The sequence below is a fragment of the Coregonus clupeaformis genome, chromosome 23 (assembly GCF_020615455.1).
Source record: "Coregonus clupeaformis isolate EN_2021a chromosome 23, ASM2061545v1, whole genome shotgun sequence".
NCBI lineage: Eukaryota > Metazoa > Chordata > Actinopteri > Salmoniformes > Salmonidae > Coregonus > Coregonus clupeaformis.
Window position 1 is genome coordinate 9764091 of NC_059214.1, and position 13238 is coordinate 9777328.

General features: G+C 41.8%; 1 protein-coding gene across 2 annotated transcripts in view; it reads left to right on the forward strand.

Moving 5' to 3' along the window:
* Positions 1-421: 421 nt before the first annotated feature.
* Positions 422-13238, forward strand: part of LOC121536616 (cell division cycle protein 16 homolog) — a 30063-nt gene continuing 17246 nt past the window's right edge. For both annotated transcript variants that reach the window (XM_041844018.2, XM_041844019.2), the window contains exons 1-13: positions 422-588; positions 1899-1953; positions 2076-2173; positions 2534-2572; positions 6117-6251; positions 6710-6869; positions 10888-10982; positions 11426-11559; positions 11807-11886; positions 11991-12040; positions 12223-12296; positions 12529-12654; positions 12966-13118. In XM_041844018.2, coding sequence (XP_041699952.2) covers positions 541-588; positions 1899-1953; positions 2076-2173; positions 2534-2572; positions 6117-6251; positions 6710-6869; positions 10888-10982; positions 11426-11559; positions 11807-11886; positions 11991-12040; positions 12223-12296; positions 12529-12654; positions 12966-13118 — 1247 coding nt within the window. In that variant the 5' untranslated portion in view covers positions 422-540. The remainder of the gene's footprint in view (positions 589-1898; positions 1954-2075; positions 2174-2533; positions 2573-6116; positions 6252-6709; positions 6870-10887; positions 10983-11425; positions 11560-11806; positions 11887-11990; positions 12041-12222; positions 12297-12528; positions 12655-12965; positions 13119-13238) is intronic.

Consider the following 13238-nt stretch of genomic DNA (forward strand, 5'->3'; position numbering starts at 1 on the left):
CCACCCCTTTCTTCTTCCACTATTAACTTCCAGTGTAGTGAGAGCGACTTTACACAGTGCTACCTCATACCGGACGGATTTCTGTCTGCTTGAATGCCAATAACTCAGATACATATGAAAACATGAAATGACCCAGGGAATCGATAGAATATCACTCAGAGATGCACAAAAACAATGTAATATTACAAATGGGTTAACCTTTCCTTTACTTTCACCTGTGCTTATAACACAGATAAAATGGTTTTCCCCTCTTATATTTTCTACAAAAATATAAATACACATTTTCATTGGCTATCGTGTAATCAACTGTATTGTCCAAAATGTTCTCCGCCGTAATTAGATAAAATATTCATAGCATTTTATTTTCTCTTAACTAACCGGAACCCTTAATCAAAGGCTCGAGTTTCCTTGCGGAGTTTAAGTGACGCTACTGCTGCAGAAGAAGCCGCGTAGCTAGCTACCCACCCGCTACTACTAGGGAGCTAATTTTTACATGATAATGATACGCTTTGATTTGTAAAAAGCATTAGGACAATTACAATGAATCTCGACAAACTTCGAAAACGTGTACGACACTACATTGATCAGGTAAGAAACGTAGCTAGCTAGACTAGGTCGGGATAAGAAGCGAGGTAGCTAACGTTAGATAGCTAGCTAAGTTAGGTTGCCGCTGTCAGATTGCCATAATTTATTGCACCCGCTAGCTAAGTAAATGGGCTAGGTACTGTTCAGAATGACAAGTCTACAGGAACGTTATCCAGCTGTGTAAGGTTATATTTGCGATAGCATAATGTCAATAGAGCTTGCCAGCTTGTTGTCGAAGATAAAAAAATAAAAGAAAATAACCCAAGATAGACCACAGCCTGTCGTTTCCAATGGGGGTAAATTAATCATAGTGGGCATTGCGAGGTCCTATTGGCGCGTTCGAGCATTTATTTGCCTATTTCCGTTAAGTGCGTGTGTGCAATAACTCAATTCGATATAGTACTCCTTATAAACAACGCAATTAAAAAAATATAAAAAACTTTGGCAAAGGGTAGTGCACACCCTTCGTAACATATTCTAGTTTTGGGAACAGGAAACTGTACTGAGATCAAATGTTTCATCAATGAGAAAATTAGCAGAATGTTGGACAAAATCCATCTCGCTCTATTTTCCCCCCCTGCCAGCCACTGGGCTTCCTGCCATCACCATATTTGGTGGTGAGTAGAAACGCCAACCGGATGCCTCAGATTTATACGGATCATTGTTCGATCTGTGTTGTAGTCCTAAAAAACGGAAATTAGTTACCTCTGGTTCGTTCGGATTTCCTATGGGGGAAATCAATGAGGAAAGAATGGGGTTTTGGGAAAGAATAGGGTTTTGGGATAAATGCTGAAAATAAGGTCTGAGGTTAACACAGGCTTAGGAGATCTTATATGTTTTGTTCTGAGATAATATCAGTCGGTTAACATTCACTTTTATGAATTATGAAGCCTTTGTGCTTGTTTTGATTACATAAATGCTTCAAAATTCATAAAAAATTAAGACCTATTTTCGGCATTTATATAAAAAAAAAACAAAAAAAACATGAATTTCCCTTTAGGCTTTGACCAACAATTAAGCCATGGCGGAGTTAGTGCCTACAAAAAGATGGCGTTACTATTGCTCTCTATATCCAAGATGGCTAGCTAGCTAGTAACTAGTTAGCTACCCTGCTTGTGCTTGCTACTAAATCAGTGGCCTCAGCTAGCTAGCTACTATGTACTTGGAGGCTAGCCACATATATCAGGGCTTGCTAACTGCTAACTTGTATCAGTGAGTCTTGACAGCCCCTGACAGTGTCAGTTTCATACTTGTAGTCAACACATTCAGAATGTTTGGGTTCATGCTGCCTTCCCTGTCTGCTTTGTTTGCAGCAACAGTATCAAAGTGCTCTATTTTGGGCAGATAAGATTGCATCCCTGTCACATGGTGAGTGATCTTCCTGATTTGATGAGATGTAACACATGTTTTGTGATCATCTGGCTAGTTAGTATAACATGTTGGTTAGCAGGGTATCTAACTGAAGTGATGCCTTTTTCCTGTCCTTGCAGAAGACCCCCAGGATATCTACTGGCTAGCACAGTGCCTTTACCTCACCTCTCAGTACCACAGAGCCTCCCATGCCCTCCGCTCACGTAAACTAGATAAGGTAAGACTACCTGGTTGGCTTCCCCCAATTTGTTGCATGGGGACATGCAGGTAGCCTGGGTGCCTCCCTGTTTCTACACGTCTCACTGAGGGGCACTCATGCACTAGCATGCAGTTCACTAGCATGCAGAAGGACTAATGACATGTTGGATACTAGGCATATTCTGACTTGTCATTATGAGTCTGTCCAGTCTATACATTACTCTTCTATGTAGCTTTCAAAACTTTGTGCTATCCAGAGTTTATATTTTTGAAGAATAAGTATTTTTACTGGGTGTGCTGGATGTCCTTGTTGATCTGAAAAGTTGTTGTCGGTCAGCTTGTCGGTCAGCTTGTTCCTAATATTTATCTTTCATTTCAGTTGTATGGCGCTTGTCAATATCTCGCTGCTAGGTGCCACGTGAGTATTCATGTTAGGCTACTTCTTGTGATGAAATATACCTGTTCAAACTCTCCATGATCCTGTGGCCTATGGGTCAATGCACTTAAATTCAATAACCTTTCTACAGCATCCCTTTTGATTTAAACATATCGTTTCATACATGTTTGCCCATGAAATAAGTGGTAAGAAAGTGACTTCTTGGACCTGAATGCTAAAACATTCAGGAGATAAAGGTGCTCAAAGTTGACCTGTTTTACATACCTCATCATAATGTGAGACATCCATGTCTTCATTGCTGAAAAAGATAAACAGTTGACTTTGATATTATTTAAAACCTTACACACAGAGTTGTCAAACTATTTTATAATTTCTTGAAAAAAACGTTTATTTTAGCGTAAATTATCTAAAATTGCGTAAACTACGATTTTTTTCATATTCTCATATGTTATAGCTTAGACCCTATTTTACATCATCTGAGGTTTTTGTGTTGTGCCCGCCATCGGTTGAGACATGACATGCTCATGAATACAGTGTGGGTGTTATTTCATTCGTAGAAATATAATTCATAGAATGGACCTATCCCTTCAGATCACTGCAATTTTACTGAAATTGAATCAAACAAAAATAAGTTAATGCTGGATAGTAAATAATGCCGGAAAAGCCTTTGTGCAAACAAACTTCCAGAAGTAATCAATGCACTCTCCTGTAGTGGATAAATGAAAAAGCCTTTGTTACGGCTTATGCATAGCAAGAATAAAAATACTATGCAGCGTCAACTTATTTTTGTTCTGTAGCCTTTCATCCCATGATCAAAGAGCACCTCAGATTTAACTATCAACCAAATAAGCGCACCTTTCCGTGTCTCTTATTGAACATTGACATTTTATTGAAATTTAAACGTATAATTACTACCACAAAGATGGCCGCCGGTCCACTTAACTTCGAATGTCAACTTAAATGGTTGTTTGTTCTATTATCTAGATTTCTATGATTTCAATAGGTTTCCTATGGAGAATTGACAGTGTAATTTAAAACAACAGATATTCCTATTCAAGTCAACATTCTCTGATGTGTGGACCTCCAACCATCTTTGTGGTACCGTTTGAAAGTTGAAATAAAAATGGTTGTACATTTATCAGGCAAAACGTGACACCCACCCTGTATTCAAGAGCATGTTATGTCTCAACCGATGGCGGGAACAACACAAAAACCTCAGATGTAATTAGACTAAACTACAACATATGCAAAATGAAAATAATTGTTTTTTGGATAATCCCAAAAATATATATATATATATATATATATATATATATATATAAAGAAATTACAAAATAGTTTCACAACCCTGTTTGTAAGCTTTTAAATGATATCAATCTCAACCATAATATTTTTTTTTACAGTGATGAAGACATGGATGTCTCATGATTTGCAATATGGGTCAACTTTAAAGCACCTTTATCTCTTGAATGTTTTTGCGTTCATGTACAAAAAGTAACTTTCGGAGTACTTCTACAATGGACACGTATGGAATGTTTCAAATCAAAGGGGGGGTGCTGTCAAAACGTGATTTAATTCAAATGGAGTTACTCCTATGTGTCTACAACAGAAGCTTTCCGTGCCTTTTTTTGTAGTACAAAAGCTGTCAGCTCTACCTCGCTTCCCCACGTATTTTTTACCTAGGCTATACCTTTTATCTTTTTTTCTTTCTGATTTCCTCTATTTGTTTACTTTCCATACATTTCGTTATTCTCATCCTTGCAGACTTTAAATTCTATTTGTGTACCGGACTTATTTCCCAATATGGTCATTTAGCAGATGCTTCCTATCCAAAGTGACTTACAGAACTGTCAGCATTGACAGTGACACATACAGTGTCTCACAAAAGTGAGTACACCCCTCACATTTTTGTAAATATTTGAGTATATCTTTTCATGTGACAACACTGAAGAAATGACACTTTGCTACAATGTAAAGTAGTGAGTGTTCAGCTTTTATAACAGTGTACATTTTCTGTCCCCTCCAAATTAACTCAACACACAACCATTAATGTCTAAACCGCTGGCAACAAAAGTGAGTACACCCCTAAGTGAAAATGTCCAAATTGGGCCCAATTAGCAATTTCGCAACATCCCCGGTGTCATGTGTCATCGCTCTCACACTCCCTCATACTGGTCACTGGAAGTTCAACATGGCACCTCATGGCAAAGAACTCTCTGAGGATCTGAAAAATAGAATTGATGCTCTATATAAAGATGGCCTGGGCTATAAGAAGATTGCCAAGACCCTGAAACTGAGCTGCAGCACGGTGGCCAAGACCATACAGCGGTTTAACAGGACAGGTTCCACTCAACAGGCCTCGCCATGGTCGACCAAAGAAGTTGAGTGCACGTGCTCAGCGTCATATCCAGAGGTTGTCTTTGGGAAATAGACGTATGAGTGCTGCAGAGGTTGAAGGGGTTGGGGGTCAGCCTGTCAGTGCTCAGACCATACGCCGCACACTGCATCAAATTGGTCTGCATGGCTGCCGTCCCAGAAGGAAGCCTCTTCTAAAGATGATGCACAAGAAAGCCTGCAAACAGTTTGCTGAAGACAAGCAGACTAAGGACATGGATTACTGGAACCATGTCCTGTGGTCTGATGAGACCAATATAAACGTATTTGGTTCAGATGGTGTCAAGAGTGTGTGGTGGCAACCAGGTGAGGAGTACAAAGACAACTGTGTCTTGCCTACAGTCAAGCATGGTGGTGGGAGTGTCATGGTCTGGGGCTGCATGAGTGCTGCCGGCACTGGGGAGCTACAGTTCGTTGAGGGAACCATGAATGCCAACATGTACTGTGACATACTGAAGCAGAGCATGATCCCCTCCCTTCGGAGACTTGGCCGCAGGGCAGTATTCCAACATGATAACGACCCCAAACACACCTCCAAGACGACCACTGCCTTGCTAAAGAAGCTGAGGGTAAAGGTGATGTACTGGCCAAGCATGTCTCCAGACCTAAACCCTATTGAGCATCTGTGGGGCATCCTCAAACAGAAGGTGGAGGAGTGCAAGGTCTCTAACATCCACCAGCTCCGTGATGTCGTCATGGAGGAGTGGAAGAGGACTCCAGTGGCAACCTGTGAAGCTCTGGTGAACTCCATGCCCAAGAGGGCTAAGGTAGTGCTGGAAAATGATGGTGGCCACACAAAATATTGACACTTTGGCCCCAATTTGGACATTTTCACTTAGGGGTGTACTCACTTTTGTTGCCAGCTGTTTAGACATTAATGGCTGTGTGTTGTGTTAGTTTGAGGGGACAGCAAATGTACACTGTTATACAAGCTTTACACTCACTACTTTACATTGTAGCAAAGTGTCATTTCTTCAGTGTTGTCACATGAAAAGATATACTCAGATATTTACAAAAATGTGAGGGGTGTACTCACTTTTGTGAGATACTGTATATTCATAATATGTGGCTCATGCAGGAATCAAACCCACAACCCTGAATTTACCAGCACTATACTCTTAACTGAGCTGAGCCATTGGAAGCACTAACCTAGTGTTTGTGTTTTGTGCAGTATGCTGCCAAAGAGTTCCAGCAGGCCTTGGACATCCTGGACATGGAGGAGCCAACCAGCAAGAAGCTGCTGGAGCGGAGTGTCAAAGAGGACAAAAGGATACAAGAGTCAGACTGGGAGATGACCCCTGCCTCTGTAAGTCTCAGCTCTGACACAATAGGGTCCCATGTGTTTATGTGGCCCTGTAATACCACGTTTGTGTTCAAGTCTCTTACAATGGGATATTCCAGTCTGTTCACATTTATGGTGTTGTGACTACAGGTTAACTATTTGCATACTGTACTGTAGGTGACTGAGGCAGAGATTGAATGCCATGTTGCCATGTCAAAGACCCTTTGGCTGCATTTTTATGATTGGTTCCTTTCTAAGCTATAAATATTTCCTTTTGTAGTTATCACCATCATATTACTAAAGGGGTCCTGTCATTCACCCGGTAGCCACATCACCTGCCATATTCATACAAAATTCATGTGTGAGTCTTTTTTTTAAATGTCAGAAGCCCCTGGAGGCTTCCCCGATTCATGCTGCTTCAGTGTTCCTGACCCCTTGTGGTCCCTTAAACTTCAACGTCCCCCCCTTTTTTTTTTCTTCAGATCAGCAGTTCCATCTGCCTGTTGCGGGGGAAGATATATGATGCCATGGACAACCGGCCTCTGGCCACATCCAGCTACAAAGAGGCCTTGAAACTGGACGTGTACTGCTTTGAAGCCTTCGACCTTCTAACGTCCCACCACATGCTGACCGCTCAGGAAGGTGAGGCCAGAGCGAGACTGGGAACAAAAGCAGACCTAAGGGGAATGTGGAATCAAAAAATAAGACTAATGTTTTTTGCACGTGTGCAGCAGAAGTAATATACAGAGAAGCAAACTCGTGACTTTTTGGCGATATTCGCAGTTTTGATCTCAAAATATAGGTCATTCACGTGAATCGTGTAGATCCGTTAGAAAAAAACTGAATATTGCTGAGAAGTGACGAGTTTGCATCCTGCTGCACAGGAGTAATACAATGCATCACTAGCACACATGCTAGTGATGCACGGGTTGACTCATAACCTGCAGTTATATCCGCGGGCGGTCGGGTTTAGGGTCATAAAATATTGTATAGATGAAGGGCAGATGGGCGGCGGACTGGTTGATGGGTGGCGGACTGGTTGAATAAAGAGAAAACAATACATAAAAAATACATCAATGTATCATTCTTGTGCAATTTATAGGCTACATTTTTGTTAAATACAGTACCAGTCAAAAGTTTGGACACACCTACTCATTCAAGGGTTTTTCTTTATTTTTACTTTTTTCTACATTGTAGAATAATAGTGAAGACATCAAACCTATGAAATAACACATATGGAATCATGTAGTTACCAAAAAAGTGTTAAACAAATCAAAATATATGTGATATTCTTCAAAGTAGCCACCCTTTGCATTGATGACAGCTTTGCACACTCTTGGCATTCTCTCAACCAGCTTCACCTGGAATTATTTTCCAACAGTCTTGAAGGAGTTCCCACATATGCTGAGCACTTGTTGCCTGCTTTTCCTTCACTACATTGACGTTTTTTCCCATAATTTTTAGGCTATCTGGCATTAGTGCGTGGGCCTAACTGTTTTTTGTTAATACGTTTTCTCCCCGGTCCCTAAACGTCTTTACTCTGCGAAAGAAGCGGAGATGACCGATAACTTTACCGATATCAACTATATTGAAGCATTCATTCTATCAATTTATAACATTCTTCTGGTGAGCAAGGGTTTATTTTAGTCTTGTAGGGCAACATACAGTGCCTTCAGAAAGTATTCATACCCCTTGACTTATTCCAAATGTTGTTTTGTTAGTCTGAATTCAAAATGGATTAAATAAATACATCTCACCCATCTACACACAATACCCCATCATTTCAGTGAAAACATGTTTTTAGAAATTTTAGCAAATTTATTGAAAATGAAATGCAGAAATACATTGCATTTGGAAAGTATTCAGACTCCTTGACTTTTTCCAAATGTTACATTACAGCCTTATTCTAAAATGGATAAAATAATTGTTTTCCCTCATCAATCGACACACACCCCATAATGACGAAGCGAAAACAGGTTTTTAGAAAACAGAAATGCCTTATTTACATAAGTATTCAGACCATTTGCTATGAGACTCGAAATTGAGCTCAGGTGCATCCTGTTTCCATTGATCATCCTTGAGATGTTTCTACAACTTGATTGGAGTCCACCTGTGATAAATAAATTCAATTGATTGGACATGATTTGGAAAGGCACACACCTGTCTATATAAGGTCCCACAGTTGACAGCCGTGCATGTCAGAGCAAAAACCAAGCCATGAGGTGGAAGGAATTGTCCGTAGAGCTCAGAGACAGGATTGTGTCGAGGAACAGATCTGGGGAAGGGTACCAAAAAATGTCTGGAGGATTGAAGGTCCCCAAGAACACAGTGGCCCCATCATTCTTAAATGGAAAAGTTTGGAACCACCAAGACTCGTCCTAGAGCTCAAACTGAGCAATCGGGGGAGAAGAGCCTTGGTCAGGGAGGTGACCAAGAACCCGATGGTCACTCTTACAGAGCTCCAGAGTTCCTCTGTGGAGATGGGAGAACCTTCCAGAAGGACAACCATCTCTGTAGCACTCCACCAAGCAGGCCTTTATAGTAGAATGGCCAGACAGAAGCCACTCCTCAGTAAACAGCACATGACAGCCCGGTTGGAGTTAGCCAAAAGGCACCTAAAGGACTCTCAGACCATGAGAAACAAGATTCTCTGGTCTGATGAAACCAAGATTGAAATCTTTGGCCTGAATGCCAAGAATCACATTTACATCATTTAGCAGACGCTCTTATCCAGAGCGACTTACAAATTGGTGCATTCAATTTATGATAGCCAGTGGGACAACCACTTTTTTTTTTTTTTTTTTTTTAATGGGGGGGGGGGGGAGGGAGGGGTAGAAGGATTACTTTTATACTATTCCAGGTATTCCTTAAAGAGGTAGGGTTTCAAGTGTCTCCGGAAGGTGGTCAGTGACTCGTCGTGGGGGAGCTTGTTCCACCATTGGGGTGCCAGAGCAGCGAATAGCTTTGACTGGGCTGAGCGGGAACTGTGCTTCCGTAGAGGTAGGGGGGCTAGCAGGCCAGAGTTGGATGAACGTAGTGCCCTCGTTTGGGTGTAGGGTCTGATCAGAGCCTGAAGGTAAGGAGGTGCCGTTCCCCTCACATCTCCTTAGGCAAGCACCATGGTCTTGTAGTAGATGCGAGCCTCAACTGGAAGCCAGTGGAGTGTGCAGAGGAGCGGGGTGACATGAGAGAACTTGGGAAGGTTGAACACCAGACGGGCTGCAGCGTTCTGGATAAGTTGTAGGGGTTTAATGGCACAGGCAGGGAGCCCAGCCAACAGCGAGTTGCAGTAATCCAGACGGGAGATGACAAGTGCCTGGATTAGGACCTGTGCCGCTTTCTGTGTGAGGTAGGGTCGTACTCTGCGAATGTTGTAGAGCATGAACCTGCAGGGTCGGGTCACTGCTTTGATGTTAGCAGAGAACGACAGGGTGTTGTCCAGGGTGTTGCCAGGGTCACACCAAGGTTCTTTGCACTCTGGGAGGAGGACACAATGGAGTTGTCAACCGTGATGGCGAGATCATGGAGCGGGCAGTCCTTCCCCGGGAGGAAGAGCAGCTCCGTCTTGCCGAGGTTCAGCTTGAGGTGGTGATCCGACATCTACACTGATATGTCTGCCAGACATGCAGAGATGCGATTCGCCACCTGGTTATCAGAAGGGGGAAAGGAGAAAATGAATTGTGTGTCGTCTGCGTAGCAATGATAGGAGAGACCATGTGAGGATATGACAAAGCCAAGTGACTTGGTGTATAGAGAGAATAGGAGAGGGCCTAGAACTGAGCCCTGGGGGACACCAGTGGTGAGAGCACGTGGTGCGGAGACAGATTCTCGCCACGCCACCTGGTAGGAGCGACCTGTCAGGTAGGACGCAATCCAAGAGTGAGCAGCGCCGGAGATGCCCAACTCGGAGAGGGTGGAGAGGAGGATCTGATGGTTCACAGTATCAAAGGCAGCAGATGGGTCTAGAAGGATAAGAGCAGAGGAGAGAGAGTTAGCTTTAGCAGTGCGGAGAGCCTCCGTGACACAGAGAAGAGCAGTCTCAGTTGAATGACCAGTCTTGAAACCTGACTGGTTTGGATCAAGAAGGTAATTCTGAGAGAGATAGCAGGAGAGTTGGCTAGAGACTGCACGCTTTGGAGAGAAAAGAAAGAGCCAAGTGACTCCTGTTTTTGCTTTGTCATTGTGGGGTATTGTGTGTGTAGATTGATGAGGAGAAAAAAACAATCCATTTTTAGAATAAGGCTGTAACGTAACAATGTGGAAAAAGTCAAGGGGTCTGAATACTTTCCAAATGCACTGTTTAATATATATATATATATATATATATATACTGTATATATTTCCTTTTTATTAGTTACAATTTTTTTGTATAACATTTTTTGCTGCCTCTTGGGCCCCCCATGGGCCTCGGCCTGGTATCACATCGTTGGTGTTGTGACAACCCCACAAAATGTTATGTGCAGTTTACACAGCTTTTTTGTGTGTTTCTGTGCTCCTTTTTTGGCCTCACCAGTTTGCATCCCTGAAATATTGATTTGTATGTTGCTTTGTTTTATGCCAATAACGGTTTATAGATGTTTCTGTAGGGTAAATTTATTTAATTTTGAATTTTTTCCCAAACCCCTTATTTGAAGACCTTTTGTCATTTTTGTGTTTGTAGAAAAGGACTTCCTGGACTTGCTTCCTTTGAGCCAACAGTGCACAGAGGAGGAAGACGAATTACTTCACTTCCTGTTTGAGAATAAATTGAAGAAGGTATGTCCACTGTTATCCTCCATGTCAGGACATCAGTTGCGTTCAGATTCCTATGTTAAGTTTCAGTATTTTACATTGTCATGTGCAATGTTGATCATCATGTTGTGTTTCTTTATTGGAATACACAGGTCATCATATGTCACTATGGACTTTGCCCTATAGTTCAGAATGAAGCATACGATTATTTCTAAATATTACAATCACTCATATTTGGTCGATATTGGTTGTCTACAGTTGCCCCATCAATCAACCAATAATCATGGCTACAAAAACCCAGAAATGTTCTCTCTGATTTTACTAAAGTTAAGAGTGGTCATTTGTCTCAAATTAGTGTTGATTCGATTGCTAATGATGATGGTGCTTTTGTTCCAATTCCTCATTTGTTTCTCCCTCCCCTTCTCCACTTTTTTCTCCATCCATCCTTTCCTCTTTCCTTCCCTCAGTATAACAAACCCAGTGATATGGTGGTGCCAGAGATGGTCAACGGTCTCCAGGACAACTTGGATGTGGTGGTCTCCCTTGCTGAGAGGCATTATTACAACTGTGACTTCAAAATGTGCTACAAGCTCACTTCCATGTAAGTTTGATAACTGCTGGCCCACCTTAACCTTTTAACTACAACTTGAGATTTATTGGCAGTCTGCAAGCGTTAACCGGCCAAACTAACTTTTTTTTTAATTATAAGAACTGTTGTGATGTTATTCTTATGGTTTATGTTAGTGGAATATTATTCTCTCTCTCGGCTCAGTTGTGTAAAAAGGATATACGTTTCACACATCATTTGGGCCTGTCTGTAAAACCTGAATGTTTTGTGTTTCTTCAAGGGTGATGGTGAAAGACCCATTCCATGCCAACTGTTTACCTGTTCATATAGGAACACTGGTGGAGCTCAGCAAAGCAAATGGTAAGACCGTTGAAGCTTTTTTTAAAATTTGGTTATTGATGCGCATGAAAGATATATTTAACATCTGAATGTGTACCATGATTCTCCTCTTTTTACCACCACAGAACTGTTTTACCTTTCGCACAGGCTTGTGGACTTGTATCCCAATAACCCAGTAAGTATAGCCCCTGCTCTATATAGTGTAAAGTGTTGCCTGTTCTGCTATGAGTACACCCCCCAATACTAGCATCTTGCCATTCCACATATCCAAGCTCTGATTAGTACGGTATGTTTTCTTTTGTGTGCATGATTTATTCTTTGACCACTAGACAAATGGTAAACATTGTTTTCATCCAGGTCTCTTGGTTTGCTGTGGGATGCTACTATCTAATGGTTGGTCACAAAAACGAACACGCGCGTAGATATCTCAGGTACCAGATACCATGGTTTTCTTAACACCAAGCATATTTTATATTCAGCAGTCAGACATTGATATTCTATATATTGTAAATTAAAATATTTTGATTGATTCACTTCCTGCTGAATCAAATCTACAAATTTCAAAGTATTATAAAAAAAAAACATAATTGATGATTATTCACTCAGTGACAGACTAGAATATCTCTCTTATTTACACTAAGTTCCTTATGCTGTCTCCCGCAGCAAGGCGACCACACTGGAGCGGACGTACGGTCCGGCATGGATCGCCTACGGTCACTCGTTTGCAGTGGAGAGTGAACACGACCAGGCAATGGCTGCCTACTTCACTGCTGCTCAACTGATGAAGGGGTATGTACTGTTATTGTACCCAGACATCCCTTCCACAGACACAGCACCCCACACGTCCACAGAACAGCGCTGTCGTGTGCTCAAATGTAATGTTGAACACGAACACATTTGTTGGAGTGTGTTCAAAGATGCATCTTGCTAAACTGGCTAAATGCAGGGGTGCCTTAGTCATTGAAAAACAGTGAGAAATGTACAGTATCATACCAAACTGATGCATATATAATATCTTATAAGCATATAATAGCATGTACCTTCACAACCTTGCCCATTAGACTTGAAACCTAACCCTTGCTCTCATCTCTCCTGTCCAGATGCCATCTCCCTATGTTGTACATAGGGCTGGAGTACGGCCTTACAAACAACTCTAAACTGGCCGAGCGCTTCTTCAGCCAGGCCCTGAGCATAGCACCAGAAGACCCCTTTGTCATGCACGAGGTGGCCGTTGTGGCCTTTCAGAACGGAGAGTGAGTCACACACACACACATACTGAGATAATGTGTATGCATACACATGCACACACAGTGGGAAAACGTACACGTGCATACTCACACACGTGCACCCAAGAGGATATATAGCACGCATGT